The 19,620-nt window shown below is 39.4% G+C and overlaps 1 protein-coding gene across 4 annotated transcripts in view; it reads left to right on the top strand.

The window, feature by feature from the left end:
- The window catches only part of MCF2L2 (MCF.2 cell line derived transforming sequence-like 2), a 237,866-nt gene that overhangs the window by 92,685 nt on the left and 125,561 nt on the right, over positions 1-19,620 (top strand). For all 4 annotated transcript variants that reach the window (XM_072807545.1, XM_072807546.1, XM_072807547.1 and 1 more), the window contains 5 exons: positions 3,771-3,887; positions 8,987-9,136; positions 16,407-16,531; positions 17,936-18,050; positions 18,523-18,642. In XM_072807545.1, the coding sequence (XP_072663646.1) occupies positions 3,771-3,887; positions 8,987-9,136; positions 16,407-16,531; positions 17,936-18,050; positions 18,523-18,642 (627 nt within the window). The remainder of the gene's footprint in view (positions 1-3,770; positions 3,888-8,986; positions 9,137-16,406; positions 16,532-17,935; positions 18,051-18,522; positions 18,643-19,620) is intronic.

Here is a 19,620-nt window from a genome sequence, read left to right as displayed (position 1 = left end):
TTTTGCTATTAAGCTTGATTGCCTTCTTTTTTTCCCCTCCTTGGGCCTGGCTACCCAAAGCAGAGAGCATGGTTGCTTTTTATTACTCTGTATTTCAAATCACTGATCTGTTCTTCTGCCTTCTCTAATTTGCTATTGATACTCTCTAGTGCATTTTTAATTTCAGTTATTGAGTTCTTCATCTCTGATAGGTTCTCTTTTTTTAATTTTTAAAATTTATTTATGATAGTCACACACTGAGAGAGAGAGAGAGAGGCAGAGACACAGGCAGAGGGAGAAGCAGGCTCCATGCACCGGGAGCCCGACATGGGATTCGATCCCGGGTCTCCAGGATCGTGCCCTGGGCCAAAGGCAGGCGCCAAACCACTGCGCCACCCAGGGATCCCTCTGATAGGTTCTTTTTAATATTTTCTATCTCTTTGTTAAAGGTCTCAGTGAGATCCTCCATTGTTTTCTCAAGTCCAGTGAGTGTCTTTATGACCATCATTTTGAATTCTTTATTAAGCATATTACTTATCTGTTTCATTTAACTCTTTTAAAAAATATTTATTTTAGAGAGAAAAAGAGAGCACATGTGCACATGAGTGAGGGTAGGGGCAGAAAGGAGGAGGACAGAATCCTTAAGCAGACTCCGCTGAGTGTGAAGCCTGATGTGGGGCTTGATCTCAGGACCCTGAGATCATGACCTACACTGGAATTAAGAGTTGGATACTTAACTGACTGAGCCACCCAGGTGCCCCTCATTTAACTTTTTTTTTTTTTTTTCATTTAACTTTTTTAACTGTAGTTTTTGTCCTATTCTCTCATTTGGGGCATAATCCTATCTCTTTATTTTGTCAGACTCTCTGTGTCTATTTCTATGTATTTGGAAAATCAGTTCTGTCTTCTCCTCTTGAAAGTAGCAGCCTTATGAAGAAGAGGTCCTATGGTGCCCTGTAGCATAGTGCCCCATGTTTACCTGAACCAGGTGCTTTAGGGGTGTCTCCTTTGTGGGTTGTGTGTGTCTTACTGGTGTGGCTAAGCCTTGTTTGCCTTCAGTCCAGTTGGCTGCAATGGCCGACTTTGCCTGTCGTGGGTGCATAAGGCAGTTTGTTCTCTGTGCTGTTAAAGGGCTGGTCTGGGGCCCACTGTAGGCTTGTAGTTGGATGATGCCAGCCCTCATATGCCTACCTCAGCCCATCTGCCAGGGCTGCAGCGGTACTGAACTGCAGGGTGCTCTCCCATCCTGCCCCCTGAGAGCCTTGTTGGATGGGGCTGGCAGTTAGACCATCTGCTGAGACTAGTCACACTAATGTTATCTTCTTCTCTCCCCAGGGCAGTAGTTACTTTGGAGTGGCACTGGTCCCTGCTGGGGTTGCTTGCTGGATGTGTCTTAGCAGGAGCCACTTTGGAGGGACATCTGAAGAGTGGGGTGAGGTGGATGAGGTGGACTTGCAGGAGAATGCAGAAGTGGGGTGTGTGGTTTTAGCAAGCTATGAGAGAGTGTTTGATCTGGTATCCACAGGTGTCTGGTTATCTAGGCTGGATCGGGGTGGGGGTGCTGGTGAGATGGCACCTGCTAGGGCTTTGTTCTAGGAGAAGTCACCTAAAGATCCCTGCCCCTCTAAAGCAGGTTCTGAGATTAGTAACTAAATCTCCTTCCCATATACCCCTGATGCCTTCAGACTGTTGCTTCTATACTGTATCTCGGCTCGGTTGTTTGTTATGCTGGCTCCTTAAGAATGGGAGTTCGGTTTCCTGTTGCCCTCTGTATGTCTCAGAGCTAAGCCTGCTGATTTTTAAAGTACCTATAGTTAAGCCCTACTGATTGTAAAAAGTCACAAAGTTAAGAAGCCCCATTGGTTTTTAAAGCCAAATGTTATGGGACTTGCCTTCCCAGTGCAGGTCCCTTGTGCTCCAGGTGCCTGGTGTGGGGTCTCTTCCTCTCCCTTCTCCTGCTTGTGGTGTCCCTGCTGTTGGTGGTTATGTCTCCCTGGGAGTTTGGTTCCTAATTGCATCTCTGCTCCCCCCACCTCTTTCTGTGTGGCCTCCTCTCTGTCAACTGTGGAAAGTCTGTTCTGCTGGCCTTTGTGTTTTCTGAGTTCACGGCACTGACATGGCTCTTACCTAGGTATGTCTGTGGGCTGAGTGCGCTCAGGGTCCTCCTACTCCACCATTTTTTCAGAAGTCCTCTTTGCCCATTTTTTTTTAAACATTTTTTTAAAATTTTTATTTATATATGATAGTCACACAGAGAGAGAGAGAGGCAGAGACACAGGCAGAGGGAGAAGAGGCTCCATGCAGGCTCCATGCACCAGGAGCCTGATGTGGGATTCGATCCCGGGTCTCCAGGATCGCGCCCTGGGCCAAAGGCAGGCGCTAAACCGCTGCGCCACCCAGGGATCCCTTCTTTGCCCATTTTTAATTATGTTTTTTTTTTTTTCATTTTTAGCTTCCATTTTAAAATTTCTCTTGGTCCACTCAGCTAAAGATGACAAGGCAGAGTCCTGGGAAGCATGGAACACATGTGTCCCTCTCCTGTTCAGTTACATGGAACAGAAGATGTACAGCCTGGCAGGATGTGTTTTTTAAAATTCCAGGTTGTGTGGTAGAGTTACTTCTGCCTAATAAGATGTTCCACATTGGTATTTTTAAAAAAACTCCACGCAGCCCTGGTGACTTAGCGGTTTAGCACTGCCTTCAGCTTAGGGTTTAGCACTGCCTTCTCTCTGTCTCTATGAATAAATAAATAAAATCTTAAAAAAAAACAAAACCCAAAAAACTCCAAGTGTTACCATACCAATTAATATTTCAAAAAGCAAAATATATTGGCAATTTCTTGTTTTGTGTCCTGTAATTTCTAATTTTAGAAAGACTAAAAATCTTTTTGGAATTCCCAAAAGTGGTTTAAAATTTTTTAGCAGGGAAAGGCATAGATTAATTCAGGTTTGGTTTCTTTCCACTTTTTCTCATGTTATAAAGGTAATTTTTAAAAATTCCCAAACTTTTAGGGTGCCTAGTTGGATCAGCTGATCAGCATGGGCTTGTTCATCAGCCAGATTGTTAATTTATAAAAATCTACTCCCTATTATCTCCAAATGTCCTCCATGCAGGATGAATCTGGGGCATATCAACATCAGCATAGTAAATCTTTTTTTTTTTTTAAGATTTTTAAAAATTTATTTATTCATGAGAGACACACAGAGAGAGAGAGAGAGACAGAGACACAGGCAGAGGGAGAAGCAGGCTCCATGCAGGGAGCCCGACGTGCGACTCCATACCAAGTCTACAGGATCAGGCCCTGGGCTGAAGGCAGCGCTAAACAGCTGAGCCACCCGGGCTGCCCCCAGTAGTATATCTTTTTAATACACACTCCTCAGTAGGTCCCCATATTCTAATTTTATTTTGGTGTTCACCAGCCTACCCCTTATTGGGCTTCTCATTGCATATTTTTAGGTCTCAATAGAGCACTTGATTTTGGTGGCTGAAGAGTATACTTTAGCCTGGGAACTTTAGCCAAAAATTCACCTAAAGTAAGACCAGACTTGTAGGTAGCTTAGAACTGTGTTCCCTGAACCATGTGACCATTTTGTCACAGACTATGCAATCTTTGGTATTCCTTGCTTAAAGGAGGAAAATGCCAAAGGAGTATAAAACTTTCTCTGCTGGATGTAGTAACTCTACATATGAATTCCTGATCTTGCGAAGTTCAATGCTATTTAAATAACAATAGAATCTAGATGAGCTATTTAATTATCTGTGAGGAACACACTGATTTTTTTTGCCTATAGATCATTATGTTAAACTCTGCATCTGACCTTCACGGCTACATTGACAAAAACCAACTGACAGAGGATTTAGGGGGAACTTTGGAATACCGCCACAGTCAGTGGATAAATCATCGAACTGTGAGTACCAGCTTAACCTGCTCTTTATATGGTCTCTCTTTGTTTTCCAGAAGAGACAGTTAAAGATCAACTTTTGGGCAGTCGTTGCCCATGACTACCAAACATTGGGAAGGTTGGGTTTTCTAAGCCACAGGTTGGGGAAAAATGTGGTGGAGGGGAGGAGGCTAGGGCATGTCCTGTTGTCTCCCTACACCTCACCTCATCATCTGGCGTGGGAGTTTGGGGGCACTTGATTTAGGATACACCTGGGGAGTTTTCAACATACCGGCACCCTGCTATAAGTCAGAGAAATTAATTTACTTGATCAGGGTTGAGCCTCAGATATTAGCATTCCACACAATTCCCCAGATGATTCTAATGTACAGAAAGATTGAAACCCACCAAGTTAGAAGGAGTTGCGTTTGAATATGGTCACTATTACTTATTGTCTGATCTTGGGTCAGTTATTAAATATCTTTCAACTTGTTTTCTCCCCTATTAAAATGGAACTAACAGTGGTTTTCAGCTGGAGGCAATTTTAGACAGACATTTAAAAAGAAAAGATTTTATTTATTTCTTTGACAGAGAGTGAGCAAGCACATAAGCACCTGTTAATTTCCAGAATGTGTATTGAACATCTGTTATGTAGTAGGCCATCAACCAGTGCTGGGGTTACAGAGGTGAGCAGAAAGAAATTCAGTGCCTGTGCTCATTGGACCTTACAGACAGTGGGGAAGGCAGACATTAATCAAATAATCACACAGTGCCAAATTATAACTGTGATAAATGCTATGTAGCAAAGTTCAGTGATTCCTCTGCCTGAAAGTGAAGACATAGCCTTGTTCCTACCCCTGAAGCTGTGCACTGTTACCAGGACTCTCCCTGGTGGAACCTCTCCACAGTCAACCTGTGTACTCACCTTTTCCCCAATATTCCTAAGCTTGCCTGTCAGTGCCTTTTTGTACTCATGCTGTTTCATCAGCCTGGACCAGCTTTCCCCTTCATCACTATCTGCTAAAATCCTGTTCTCCTTACCGAGGCAAGTTTGACTCCAGAGCTCCACTTTTTTTAAAAAAAGATTTTATTTATTTATTTATTTATTTATTTGAGAGAGAGAGAGAGAGAGAGAACAAGCAGGGAGAGCTGCAGAGGGAGAAGGAGAAGCAGGTTCTCCACTGAGCAGGGAGTCCAACGTGGGGCTTGATCCCAGGACTCTGGGATCATGACCTGAGCCAAAGGCAAATGCTTCATCAACTGAGCCATGCAGGTGCCCTGGGACAGGCATTTTTTTTTTTTTAATAGTCATAACTTGAGGAGTGTTACTGGCATCTAGTGGGTAGGAGCCAGGAATCTGCTAAGCACCTTATGCATGAGACAGCCCACCACAACAAAGAATTGTCCAGCCCAACTGTCAATAGAGCCAATGACAAGAAACCTCAGTCTAACAGAAACTACCTGAGAGTGGATGTGAGACTAAGTGGTGTAATGTGTGTGAAAGCATCTGACATGTAGTATTTTACTTTTCTCTACTCACTTATAGTAATGGTTATTCTGCTAAACTAGAAGGGTCAGTAATATGGAAGGAAAAGTGGGATTGAAACTCAAATGATAAAATGTTTCTGTATAAAGTTGTCACTCCCCTTTCCCCACTCTCTTAGTCCCTAGATCCTCAAAAAGACTAGGTTTTCTGAGCCAAGTCAGAAGCTCCCTTTACCACCTGGTGAAACTTGTGGTGTCAGTGCCCCTCTCTCTGTACTGGGTCACTTTAGAAATGTGTTGCTCAACATTTACCAATAAACACCTGAACGACATTTAATTAGGTAGAAGAATTCACTCTCTCTTAAAGTGTAAAATTTTGTGATTTTTCTTAAAAAAAGGAAATTTAAGAACTAAACAAAAATAGATTTCTAGCAACAGTGCATTTATTTCAAAGCTACAGATTCTAATCCTTCCCTCACTTCTTTGTATGCCATGTAATTTGAAGGAAGATACAACCCTTCCCAAAACCTAGAGGAAGACCTACAACCTGGGCAAGAACTCTTTGAACTTCTTATCAGTTTTATTGCAATAACGGTGATTTCAAGAGAAATCTTGGGAATGAAAAAAGGAATGGTGAAGTTCTTCATAATCACATGATTCTCACTAGACCTGAATAGAAAAGATATGGAGGGAAGCTTATGTAGAATATCTTACACAAGTAAGTGTAGTCAGGGTTGTCCTTGCAATTTCATTAAACTGTATGAGAAATGGAACTGGAGTGTTTCCAGCCTTTATTTCTTCACTTCCTAGGATATTATTACATTACTTTAATAATCAAAAGAATTTACTGTCCTGCCAGCTTTATTGGGCTAGCTAGGTCTCCCTTTGGCTCTGACTTTTCTACCAATCCTTTGTTTTATTATGTTATTAATGTTTTTCAAGTTGCCTCAGATCTTTCTTGAAATAACACACATTTGCAGCAAATGAATGAAGAAATAAAACAAATGCACCTTGACATCAAAGACAAGAATAGTTCTCTAAGAACTGAGGGAGGTAAAGAAGACTGAAGCCATGAACATAGATTATTTAAAAACATGGCATAAGCAGACGTGTGCATATACTTTCCTACCCCAGGCCTCGTTCATGTCCATGGTTTAATACATGCATTTGTACATGTATTAAACATATTATAATGAGCTTTAAAAAATACAACTAGTATTCAAACATCAGAGGTATTTTTTATATGCCTTTTGCACATTTTATGTATATATTTTATATATATATACATATATAATTAGAACTATAATATATACATGTATATTACATATATAATATATATAGATCCTTTTTTGGATAGTAGTGTACTTTCTGGATGTCAGATCTTTGAGACACATTAGAACTGAAAAGAACCTTAAAGATGATTTATTTCAATTACCTTATTTTACAGGTGAGGAAACTGACCTTCAAAGTAAAGAAGTGACTTATCCAAGGTTATATGGTTGAGTAGTGGCAGAGCCAAGACAAAGGCTGAGCACTTTTCCATTACTCTATCAGCGTCAGGTCCTCTGTACCATTTCCAGGGTGATTGTTTGCTAATCAGATACCTGGAATCAAGTTAATTTGTTAATAGAACTCTCCATAGGAAACCTCTGGCTTTCCTCTATCTCCAGGTCAATATCTGCAGGCCTCACATTTGATTCTCAGAGTTGATGCTGGTATTATCATTACACTTGTAAGGTACTCTACTGTGCCCAAGTCCTTTCAGGTTTGCTATTCCTTTGATCCTTGAAAAAACCCTGCAAAAACAGAGTAATCATTATTCCCATTTTTCAAATAGAGATGCTAGGACTTAGAACAATACCTGGTTTATGCAAGATCACACAGTTAGAATCTGGACTTTAATTCAAGTCTTAAGGCTGTCAAAGCCAAGATCTTTTGTTGATCTGATTTTAAATGTAGTTTTGTTCAATTTAGTTTTTATTGCCAAGAGGTGGTATAGTATAGTGCTTAAGAGTGCTGGTCCTGAGTTTAATCCCAGATCTGACACTTATTTTTTTATATGACTTTGGGGAAATTACTCAACCTTAATATGCCTCAGTTTTCTCATCTATATAGAATGTGGTGATAATAGTAACCTAATTGAGATGCATTATAAGAGGTAATGCATATAAAGCAAAGTACTGTATCTCATATTTTCTTATTATAAGTCCTCTGATAGGTTAGATTTTTATGTTATTCAGTAGAGGCTATTGGTTCAAGAAGTTGAAAGAGTATCGTATACAGATATCAGATTATGTAAAAGTAAAAAAAAAAAAGATTATGTAAAAGTTATAACACTTTGATGTGCTTGAAAAAAGATTCTTATAAAAGTTAGTCTGACTTTCCACACCAAAAGTACTGTGATGTTCAAGACTGCAGCTGTATAAATACTTGTGCTAATAGAGGAGATCCCACCTACAGCAATATAAGTATGAACAGGGTTGATGGTAGGGGTACCTGGCTGGCTCAGTCGGTAGAACATGTGACTCTAGATCTCAGAGTCTTGAGTTTGAGCCCCACATTCGTGATAGAGTTTACTTAAAAAAATGACTGATGGAGAAAGACTTTGGGTTCAGAAAGTAGGGGGAGGTGTGTCATGCTCTGGAAGCCTTTATTATGCCAGCCTAGGCTCTGGCCTCTATTATAGCAAAGGGCTGCCCCACATCTGGCACATTCTTTATGATGCACATTTGGGTTTTCAGAAATGTTCTCTGATGATGTAAGAACAGAGGTAATTTTTTCCCAAATGAAAATTAGATTGGGCCTCTTTGCAACTACCAGTTATCCATCTAGCAGCTGTTTATGGGGCTACCTACTGTGTGACAGGCATAGTACCATTTGTTGGGGGTGGGGGGAACAGAGATGAATTGTGTTCACCCTTTGAGGGCAAAATTATCTTGAGAACAGAGGGAAATGGGCATGGTAGAGCCAGTCTGGTTTACTGGAATGACTTGTGGAATTCTGAAAAGCTACTTGCCTTCAACTAAATCTACTGATAACAATAAGCATAACTTTTTCAAGGTTAGGACATATGTTTACTGCTAAAATGCATTCTGCTAAATGCAGACATCTCATCTGGAATATTAGCTGTGAAGTTACTCATTAGTTAGTAGGTATTCATTTAATGGTAGAACAGAGTCCTTAGTGGAAGGTAAATTTTTATAAAATTTTAAAATTTAAAAATTTTAAAAATTTTAGAATTTTATAAAGAGAGGCAGAGGTCCCCAAACTCTCATCACATGTGACAAAAGTAACTCACTGAAAGGTCACTAGTGACCTAATCACTATATTCATCTTCTTCCTCTGGGTCAAACTTGCTTCCCAAACTTGGTGACTTTGGTTGAACCCTTCTTTCCTTTCTTACTGCCCAATTAATTACATGATCTTGGGCAATTGACCTGTAGGAGCTTCAGTTCCTTCTACTATAAAATGGAGATACAATACCTTCCAATCGGATTATTGAGATGATAGACAAATGTATAGCACCAGGATAATGCATGGCCCATTGCAGGTACTTGGGAAATGGTAGCTACTATCCTTCTATTCAGAGCATATTGGTGAATGTTAAGCTCTCCTCATTGTTATGATTATCTGACCTCCAGGCCATTGAAAATTTTGCCATGACATTGAAGACCACTGCCCAGATGCTTCAGATGTTTGGGGACTGCCTAACCACAACAGAGCTGCCCACAGGTGTGCTGTCCACGGAAGACCTCCTCATGTCCCACACAAGGCAGCAGGACAAGCTGCAGGTGAGTAGTTGTGGTCTTTCACAGGCCAACCTCTTGAAGAGAGCCAGGGGCATAATTCAAAGTTAAGCCCTCTTCTTCCTCCTTCTCCAGTGACTTGGCAGCGAATGATCATCCTAAACCTTCTAGATAGGCAGTCTGTGAAGAGAAAAAAGCCTCTTGAGACTGGTTGGTGAATGTAAAAGGATTGTAATTAAGACCTGTGAGAAGCAGCCCCATAAAGGGAAGCTCATTCCACCTTTGTGCTCATAAGATAGGTGTTTGAGCATCGTTTCAAAGGCAGCACTCCTATGATCTGCTGAGGGCAGAGCAAGATATAATGGATAAAACTGCAGTGAGGGAAGGAAGGGTGGGAGTTGGCTTTGGAGGCATAGATTTTCCTGAGGCTGTTGTGAAGTTTTGGGGCAAACTAATAAGCTGACATGTTGCTTCACTTTCTCAGGGATGTGTCTTTTTATTTGGGGAGTAATTTGAGAAAGAAGACATAGAAGGTGCTCTGAACTAAGTTTAAGGAGAGGCACCTATTAACTTCATAAAAGCATGTCAGAACCTGCTAAGAACGGAGGTTGGCAGATTCTTTTAGATCATGCAGTAAAGGGAAGTCTTCCTGGGGCTTGCAGGACGGGCGTCAGCTCTTTTCTGCCTCCAGAAGTACATGCACCAAAGCCATTATTTCACAGAAGATGAGAACTCCATAGGGCAGCAAACGGAGGATTAGAAGGTTGAGACATCTTAGTGTTACATGTATATTGCTGCATGGAGCTTGGCAAGACCTGACCTCTTTTATCTGAGGCCCAAAATTTACAAAAATATTTTGCTAGGTGGGTGATTTGTTTATTTAGTCAACATTTATTGACCACCTACCACTACATGCCAGGAGAACAAATGAAAAGAATGTAAACTTGAGGAACACATAGTTGAGTTAGGGGAGTCTCAGAGTCTAGTAGTTAAGGCAAATTAATTCTTCCATATATCAGGGAACATTGTTAAATTCTCTTTTTAAGGAGCTTGATATCCAAAAAGAGTTCAAAATGTACTTTTTACATTACTCTGAATAATTAAAAGATCTGTTTTGAAACTGGGAAAACTGAAAGCATCCTAGAAATTTTCCCTAGAAATGTTTCTGACGAGCTTGACAAACACACACAACTTAGCACACCCGTGTTGTTCCCATGTATGCTTTTTCCACATGGATGGAAACTCAGAGCATCTAAGTTCCGAAGATGTGCATGCAGGCGTCCCAGGCTCTTCTACATATGGATTGTTCTCCAATGAGAGCTTCCATTTCCTGAGGAAAAGTAACTTAGACAGGCTATAGGCCATGTCTCACTTTACGAACAGTATGGTGACACATACCCTGCTGCCACTAGGACCCTGTCTGTACAGAGAGGAAATTCACTGAAGTTCCTATGGACTTCTGTAGATTTTCCCAGAAGCAGGTTCCCTGAAATTCTCTTCTAGCCTGAGCGCTGACAGTAAAACAATTCAATACCCAAAATGATTAAGGATATTTTCTCTTTGTGGGAACAAAAACCTGCTTAAGCTTTTTGGGCCATATGACAACTGGATATCTACATGGAAAAGAAGGAAATATTGGATGTTTATCTTGCATCATATATAAAATTAACTCAAAATTGATCAAGGGACTAAATGTAAGTTCTAAAATTATAAAACTCTAAGGAGAAAATATGGATGTAAATTCTCATGACCTTACGTTAGGCAGTGGTTTCTTATGTGTAATACCAAAAGCACAGATACCTAAAGAAAATAAATTGGACATCATCAAAATTGAGAACTTTTGTGTTTCAAAGAACCCTATCAAGAAGGTGAAAAGACAACCTGTAGAATGGAAGAAAATATCTATAAATCATGTGTTTGATGAGGGTTTAGTATCCAGAATATATAAACAATTCTTAAATTCAACATTTATAAAAAGACAAATAACCCAACTGAAAAATGGGCAAAGGATTGAACAGACATGTCTTCACAGAAGATATATAAGTGGTTATTAAGTACATGAAGACATGTACAACATAATTCGTCATTAGGGAAATACAAATCAAAACCACAGTGATATATCCACTAGAGTGGCTCTAATTAGAAAGGTGGACAATAACAAGTATTGGTAAGGATGTGAGGAAATTGGAACCCTCATACATCACTTTTGGGAACATAGACTGGTAGGTCCTCAAAAAGTTAAAAATAGTTACCAGAAATTCTCCTTATATGTGTATGCAAAAGAGATTTGAAAACATGTTTCATATTAAAAGTTACACATAAATGTTTGTGGCAGTGTTATTCATAACACCCAAAAAGTGAAAACAACCCACATGTCCATCAACTGATGAACGAATAAACAAAATGTGGTATATCCACACAATGGAATATTACTCAGCCATGGAAAGGAAATACTGATTGATACATGCTGTAATATGTATAAACTTTGAAATAAGTATGCAAAGTGAAAGAAGCTGACATGAAAAACCATATATTGTGTGGTTCCACTTACATGAGATGTTAGAATAGGTAAATCTGAAGAAAAAGTGGGTAGATTAGTGGTTGCCAGGGGCAGAGAAGAGGGAGAAATGGAGAGTGACTGATAATAGGTATGGGATTTGTTTTTGACTGATGAAAATGTTCTAGGGGAGAAAAACATAAAATCATATGCATTAAAAAGGTGAATTTTGTAGTACTATGAACTATGAATGATATCTCAATTTTTTATTTTATTTTTTATTTTTTTAAAAGATTTTATTTATTTATTCATGACAGAAGAGATAGAGAGAGAGAGGCAGAGACACAGGGAGAGAAGCAGGCTCCATGCAGGGAGCCTAACACAGGACTCGATCCTGGGTCTCCAGGATCACACCCCAGGCTGAAGGTGGCGCCAAACCGCTGGGCCACCGGAGCTGCCCAATATCTCAATTTAAAAAAAAAAAGAAAAAGACTTTTGGGCCTACACAACAATAAAATAACCATGAACCCTATAGAGATATGTGCTTTTCTGACTGTTTATGATGGCCCTGCAGACTTTCTTAGAAAAACAGCTCTTCCTTTTGCCTAATTCTATGCTGGTTTTGGAAGCAGTTTACAGAGGCAGGCAGTCTCCCTCTTGAGTCCCAAAGGAGGTGATTCTCACCTCTGACAGTCTTAGGCCAGAAACTCCAGGGTCTTGGCCTTTGGCTCTCAGATGCTTAAGTCAACTGAGATACTTTACCATGTGTTCGTTTAAATAGTGTAAGACTCTCATATATTATTGTTGTTAAAATAAGAAATTTAACAGAGCCAAAGGCTTTTTCTCATCATGCAGAAGCAAAGTGCCAGTGGTCCTTTGATTATGTGATAAAGCATTCTTCTACAAATATGAATTTTGTTTAGTATTCAGTATTTGTTTCACTCAGTAGTTACTCAATTTTGTATTCAGAGATGACAATTCTATCAGTATTTTCAGGGTTACAAATAATCAAGAAGGTAATCAGAATTATAAGTTATTCTTTGTAGGCCCTAGAAATAATTTTATAGTCTGAGGAGTTTTTGTTTTAACTCTACTTGCAGGGAATATAAGTTAGGAATGGATAAACATAAAGGTCTTGATTTTGCAGAGAAAGACAAAATTGGCATTCTTATGAATGCTTTCAGTGTTAATACCTTAACACATTAGCATTTTGCACTAATTTTATACCACAAGAAGGTCTCTCTCATTAGCTGCCGGGGAAAGGAGTATCTCATCTCTTTGAGGACTTCTCTTTTTCTCAGTTATGAAGACTCGCATTTTAAAGGTTAGCTTCTGGAATTCATTAGTCAGCATTGTAACAAGAAAAAGCATGAAGAGCTAACTTGTAGTGGCAGAAGTGGAATAAGTAATAAAAGTGAAGTTAGAGTCTAAAACATTAGTCATTCATATAATCTCTAGGCTTTGATTCATCCTTTAACTTCCTACCCCACCTCCACCCCTCAGCCTATGACATAGCTGAACACAGCACTTGGCATGGATAGTAGTGCTTTATAAATGTTTTGAGTGAGTGAATGAAGAATGAATGAATGAATGTATACATTCATCTTACCATTGTCGTAGGAAAGAATTCTACCCAGAAATTTAAATTCTCTTGAGCCTGAACCAATCTGCTTGCCCTATTAAGTGGGTCTTCTGAACCAACTGCTTGTTTCCATAATAATGGAACTGTAATGATGAGTACATGTGGGCACAGCCATCCCAGTTGTTAAATATTTATGTTCTTTGAGTGCCCGACTTTACTTCCCTGGCCCATTTCTTAGGACCCATGAAACCTCCTCATGATTCTGGCCACTAAAGGGGTTAACACATGGACCACAGTTGGCCTCAGGACTGCTTTGGCGCTGACATCTGTGCTGATTGGTCAGTGCCTGCTCTAAACAGTTATTAAATATTCTGAATTGTTACTACTATGGACAAGGGCAAACTCCATTTTTGGCCTAGGCAGCTTATCTTTTCACTTTCCAAGTACCATAGTTCCTCGATCTTTCCCTGTGTATTTATGGCAGATTTTTGTAACCCTGCTGAAGCTGACCATATATTGCCTAGTCCCAAAGCAGTAACCAAGTATGAATTTTCCTTGTATGTGTTTGGTAGAAGGAGATACACAGTGAATGACATCACTTACTCAGATCCACCCTTCCTCACACATTTCCTCATACTCTGTGCAGTTCTTTTAGTATATCTCTCCTGAGCTTCCCTTTCTTCTTTTTTTTTTTCTTGTCACTTAGTTTTTATTTTTTTGTAATATAGATATGTATATTTGGTAATATATATATGCATAAAATATCTATATATATATGTTTTTTATTGAAGTTTGATTTGCCAACATATAGTATAATACCCAGTGCTCATCCCCCTTCTAAAAGTCTTCTTCTCTGGCCACTCTAGCCTTCCTCCTAACTTTATATCATACACACACTAAATATATATAAAATCTAATAATGGTAATGCCAGAGTCCTGCTGGAATGCTGGAATCTCAAGGACATTTAAGAAACTGAGTGAGAAAATCCAAGACCCTTTTTAGAAGGTAGGAAGAGTGCAAGGTGAGAGTACTTGCTAATGAATGCTTCAACCCTACCACCCATCATATCTTATTTGTTCTTAGTCATCTGCAACCTAATTTCTTTTAGACTATTATTAATTCATCTAACCTACAAATATTTAATGAGAATTGGTGAGATAAGCAGAAATAAAGGTTGCTACCTGAGAGTGGAAAGAAAGGGATGTGTCTAGTTCCCAGGCAAGAGTACCAACAAGAGGCTGACTTGGGGCATTACCTGGAGTAGACAGAGCCACAAGGGGTGTCCAGAGAATGTGGGCCAGATCAGAGAAGTCAAATTTATCATCCACCAAATCCAGGGAAAGTTTGAGGCTGGGTGTGGACAGCAAAAGCCTGCAAGGAGATAGATGAATACTAGAGCAAGACAGGAGATAAGGAGATAAGGAGCAAAGGTATCAGTGTGAGTAGGCCAGTACTTGTGTGTGAACAAGGTGGAGAAATATAAAACTCCTCCCAGAGGGAATGAACTCAATACTGTGTGAAGGCTGAGGTGGCCAGGCCTGGAAGAGAGATTCACAGTTCATGTGCATAGAGGATATTGTTTTGGAACTATGGGCCTATTCTAATGCTCAGGGCATACTAACCAGCATCCTGTGTGACCCACGCACCAAACCCCCCAACTCCCAGGAGCAGAATTTCCTGCCAAGCTCCACCCCTTTGGCTTGCTTTGTGGTTAACTCTCAGCATTGAGAGAGATGACTTGTGCGGTGTCATTAGAAGATTTGAGCTGTTGGATTTGGCAGGATATAACCTGACATCTTCTCAAAGCCCCACATCCCATGTAAAAGGGGCAAAACAGAGTTGCCTTGGAAGTATGACTTTTTCCATGTCAAACTGAAGTTGTTGGCCATTTCCACTAAACTTCAATAATTGAACAAGGTCCACATTTTGTGGGCAGATAGGAGAGGCAGGTGTCAACTGAGACCAGATGAAGTTTTTTTCCTAGTCAACTAGCAACTATTACATTATTATTATATGTGAGTGTCTAGCACTTACTATTCAGTATCTGTCACTTTCTTGCTTCTGGTCACTGCCTTGGATTAGAACCAGATTTTATTAATATGTTAATAAACTTAAAATTATGAATTAATAAATTAATATAAATAATTAAGTTATAATTAAAAATTATTGAGATTTATTACTTTTGCTTTAAATATATAACAGCAGCTTGAGATACACACAGAATTTAACAGTTGTTGCTTTGGAGAGGAAAGGTTGATGGGCAGGGGACAAAAGACTTACTTTTTCCAATATGTATCCTTTTGTATATTTTGGATTTTGTATCATGTATAAGTATCACCTGTTAAAAATAAGTTAATAATCATATGATCCAGTAATAGCACTTCTGGGCATTTACCCAAAGAAAACAAAAACACTAATTCAAAAAGATATATACATGCTTATGTTTATTGCAGCATTATTTACAATAGCCTAATTATGGAAGCAGCCCACGTGTCCATTGATAGACGAATGGATAAAGAAGATGTGGTGTGGGGCTCCTGGCTGGCTCAGTCGATTAAGTATCTGTCTTCAACTTGGGTTATGATCCCAGGAGTCTGCTTTTCCCTAAACTTTTTCTACCTCTTCCCCAGCTTGTGTATGCTCTCTCTCTCTCAAATAAATGAATAATTAAAAAAAAAAACTTAAAAAGGAAGATGTGTATATATATAATGAAATATTACTCAGCCATAAAAAGGAACAGCATGGATGGATCTATAGGGTATAATGCTAAGAGAAATAAGTCAGTCAGAGAAAGACAAGTACCATATGATTTCACTTATGTGTGGAACTTAAGAAACAGAAAAAAGAAAAAAAGAGACAAACCAAAAAACAAACTCTTAACTACAGAGAACAAACAGATAGCTAACAGAGAGGAAGTGGATGGGAGATGGGAGAAATAGGTGATGGGGATTAAAAGTACATTTATCATCATGAGCACCGAGTAATATATAAAACTGTTGAATCACTATATTGTACAGTTGAAACTAATATAACACTTTATGTAAACTACAGTGGAATTAAAATAAAAAAACAAAAATATAGTTAATTAATGTTTAAAAGCTGCAACTCAACTTCTTTAGCATTTAATTTCCTAAATGAAAGATATACTTCATATGCCATTCTCCTCACCTCAAATCTACCAAAAATTTGCTTCTTTAAATTTCTTCTAAGACAAACTATGTTTTCCTTTCTCTAGGATGAGCTGAAATTACTTGGAAAGCAAGGGACCACATTGCTGTCGTGTATTCAAGAACCAGCGACCAAAAGTTCCACCAGCAAACTCAATCCCAATGAACTAGAGAATGTAGCTACCATTGAAAGGTGAGTGAGAGAGAAGAGAATATGTAGAACTCCATGATCTGAAACAACCAAGAACAATTGGTACAACTACTACTGGGTTTTAGTGGAGTCAAGAAAGAATAATATTTGAGTAGTTATCTAAAGGGACACTTGCACCCCAATGTTTATGGCAATCATGTTCACAACAGCCAAACTATGGAAAGAGACCAGATGTCCATTGACAGATGAATGGCTAGAGAAGATGTGGTATATATAACAATGGACTACTACTCAGCCATCAAAAGAAATGAAATCTTGCCATTTGTAACAATGTCAATGGGATTAGAGGATATTATGCTAAGTGAAATAAGCCAATCAGAGAAAGACAACTATTATATCATTTCACTCATATGTGGAATTTAAGGAACAAAACAGAGGATCGTAGGGGAAGGGAAGGAAAAGTAAAATAAGCTGAAATTGTAGAGGGAGACAAACCACAAGACCTCTTAATCATAGGAAACAAAGTGAGGGTCACTGGAGGGGGTAGGGGTGGGGGGATGGGGTAACTGGGTGATGGACATTAAGGAGGGCACATGATGTAATGAGCACTGGGTGTTATATAAGACTGATGCATGGGCAGCCTGGGTGGCTCAGTGATTTAGCGCCGCCTTCAGCCCGGGGTGTGATCCTGGAGACCTGGGATCGAGTCCCACATCGGGCTCCCTGCATGGAGCCTGCTTCTCCCTCTGCCTGTGTCTCTGGCCCTCTCTCTCGCGCACGTGAATAAATAAATAAAATCTTAAAATAAAAAAGACTGATGCATCACTGAACTTTACCTCTGAAACTAATAATACACTATATGTTAATTAATTGAATTTAAATAAAAATAAGTTAATAAAAAAAGTTAAAAATAGAATAAAAAAGAATAGTATTTGAGACAACAAAGGCAAAAAGATGGTATCTGTCTACAGAGATGTTTTTATGAAAATGCTTTTCCTTCCTTTTGTGCCATACTCTCACCCCAGGATTTCAAAAGAGATAGTAGTATGTATTTATCTTTATTTCCAGTTGTATGTATTTATCTTTATTTTCCAAATTTATTCCAAATTTCCAACAGTTTGGTTGAGTGCTATGCTTTACACACCTGTCATCTCAGGTAGAAAACAAAAGGCACAAGGGTAAGGTTGCCTGGTGGCACATTTCAGAGCATGGCAGCTATATCCAAAGTGAAGTTTCTGCCTAGTACAGAGGGTGTTCTGATTAAAAGATGGAAAATGTGGGAGTGAGCTGAACTGTGAGAAAGTCAATGACAGAGACTTGTGTAAAAAGGAGATTCACACAGTTCATAACACTGACTGGAAACATAGGGGTTGTCTACGTAAGCCTACATGCACTCCTATGGAAATAAACACTAACCACAATGTAATTTTCTTTCTTTCTTGACAGGTTATTACTTCAGTTGGATGAGACAGAAAAAGCCTTTAATCAGTTTTGGTCTGAGCATCACTCAAAGCTTAACCAATGCCTACAACTACAACACTTTGAGCACAATTTTTGTGAGGTGTTATTTCTTATTGAATTCCTTCCGTGGTTCAGTGACTTCTGGTTGTCTCTTCCCCCTTGAATTCTAGATATTGAGTGTTCCTCTTCTCCCTAATCCAGCTCCCTCCTTATACCCTTGTTTCCTCATTGATCATCCTCTTCTTCCTTTTTCAGTGGGGTAGCAGTGTTCTAGAATCCCATTTTCCTGTTGGCACACATGATATTTCTTGCCTGGTTTCTCTTCCTTTTTGATTGATAATCTGTGAATGTAGCTTTACTGTTTCATCTCCCTGTGTCTCAGCACCATACTCCCCTCTCTACCCCTGCCCTGAGCTTAATATAAAAGCTAATGACCTGTAAAGAAAAGTGTATATATAGATACATAAAAGTCCTGAATCCTTTTTGGATTTTCAAGTTTTCTTAGAGGATACAAACCTATCTCCAGAGAGGTGCTCGTGGCTTATTTCTGGATGTTTTAATGTGTCTTATAGGTTAAGCTTGCCCTGGACAATTTGTTGGCAGAGCAAGCGGAGTTTACAGACATTGGAGACAGTGTGATTCGTGTGGAGCAAATACTTAAGGAACACAAAAAACTGGAAGAAAAAGGCCAGGTTTGTTTCTTGGTTTTTATAGACTGGGAAGGAAGTTGCTGTGTATAGTGACTGATCATGCCACTCCTTGTTGGAAGGCGGCTGACGGACACAACCATGCCCAAATCCTGCCTTTTCAGTCTTCACTGTCACCCCAGCTGGGGTGAAGTTTCCAGTAGACTTGCCGTCTGGTACAAAAGCAGCAGGAGAAAAGGTCACAGTGGACACATTATCTACCAGCAGGATATGGGGGTGGGAGTTGGTGGTAAGGAGAGGAAATGTGAAAAGGGGAAACCAGAAAAAATACGGGCTAATTTTATGACAAACAGAATGGTTAAAAGGGGTAAATGGGTCAACATTAGTTCTGCTGCACCACACAGTTGGTGAAGCTTTCTCCTTTCTCATGCCCCAAGAGTTTTCAGAATCAAACCTGTAAAAGAATATGTGTTTCACAACTTTCATAACAGAATGAGACAGTTTATCAGATCTGCACGCCAGTCATTCTATTTTAAGTCCTTACAAATTTGGGTTATTACAATTTAAGAAAGCTGAGTCCTCTCTTTCTAGAGAAATTCCTTTTTGCTATTCTCAAATTAGATTCTCTGTATTTTTGTCTCTTGGGGACTAAGTCCTTAATGATTAGCACTTCCTTTCTGAGCTTATCTATATGCATATTTCCCATGTGGTAATTTTGTAGTAATAGAGATTTGCTTCTCAAAGTGTGATCCTTTGACCAGCGTATAGATGTCACTTGAGTTAAGAGCTTGTTAAAAATATGGAATCTCAGGCCCCCTCTCAGAATTAGAATCTGTGTTTTAATAAGATCCCTAGGTGATCGACATGTACATTACAGTTAGAGATATATCTCCCCCACACCCACCAAAAAGAGAAATAACAAATGTAAGGCAGGTTCACTGTGATCCTAAGATGTATCAGTTGTAGATTCTGAACTAGAGATGCACCCAGACTCTCACTCAGGAATCCCATCCTTCCCTATGA

This window comes from Canis lupus, chromosome 31 (assembly GCF_048164855.1).
Source record: "Canis lupus baileyi chromosome 31, mCanLup2.hap1, whole genome shotgun sequence".
In the NCBI taxonomy this organism is placed as follows: Eukaryota; Metazoa; Chordata; class Mammalia; order Carnivora; family Canidae; genus Canis; species Canis lupus.
This window is presented reverse-complemented; position numbering and strand designations above follow the sequence as displayed.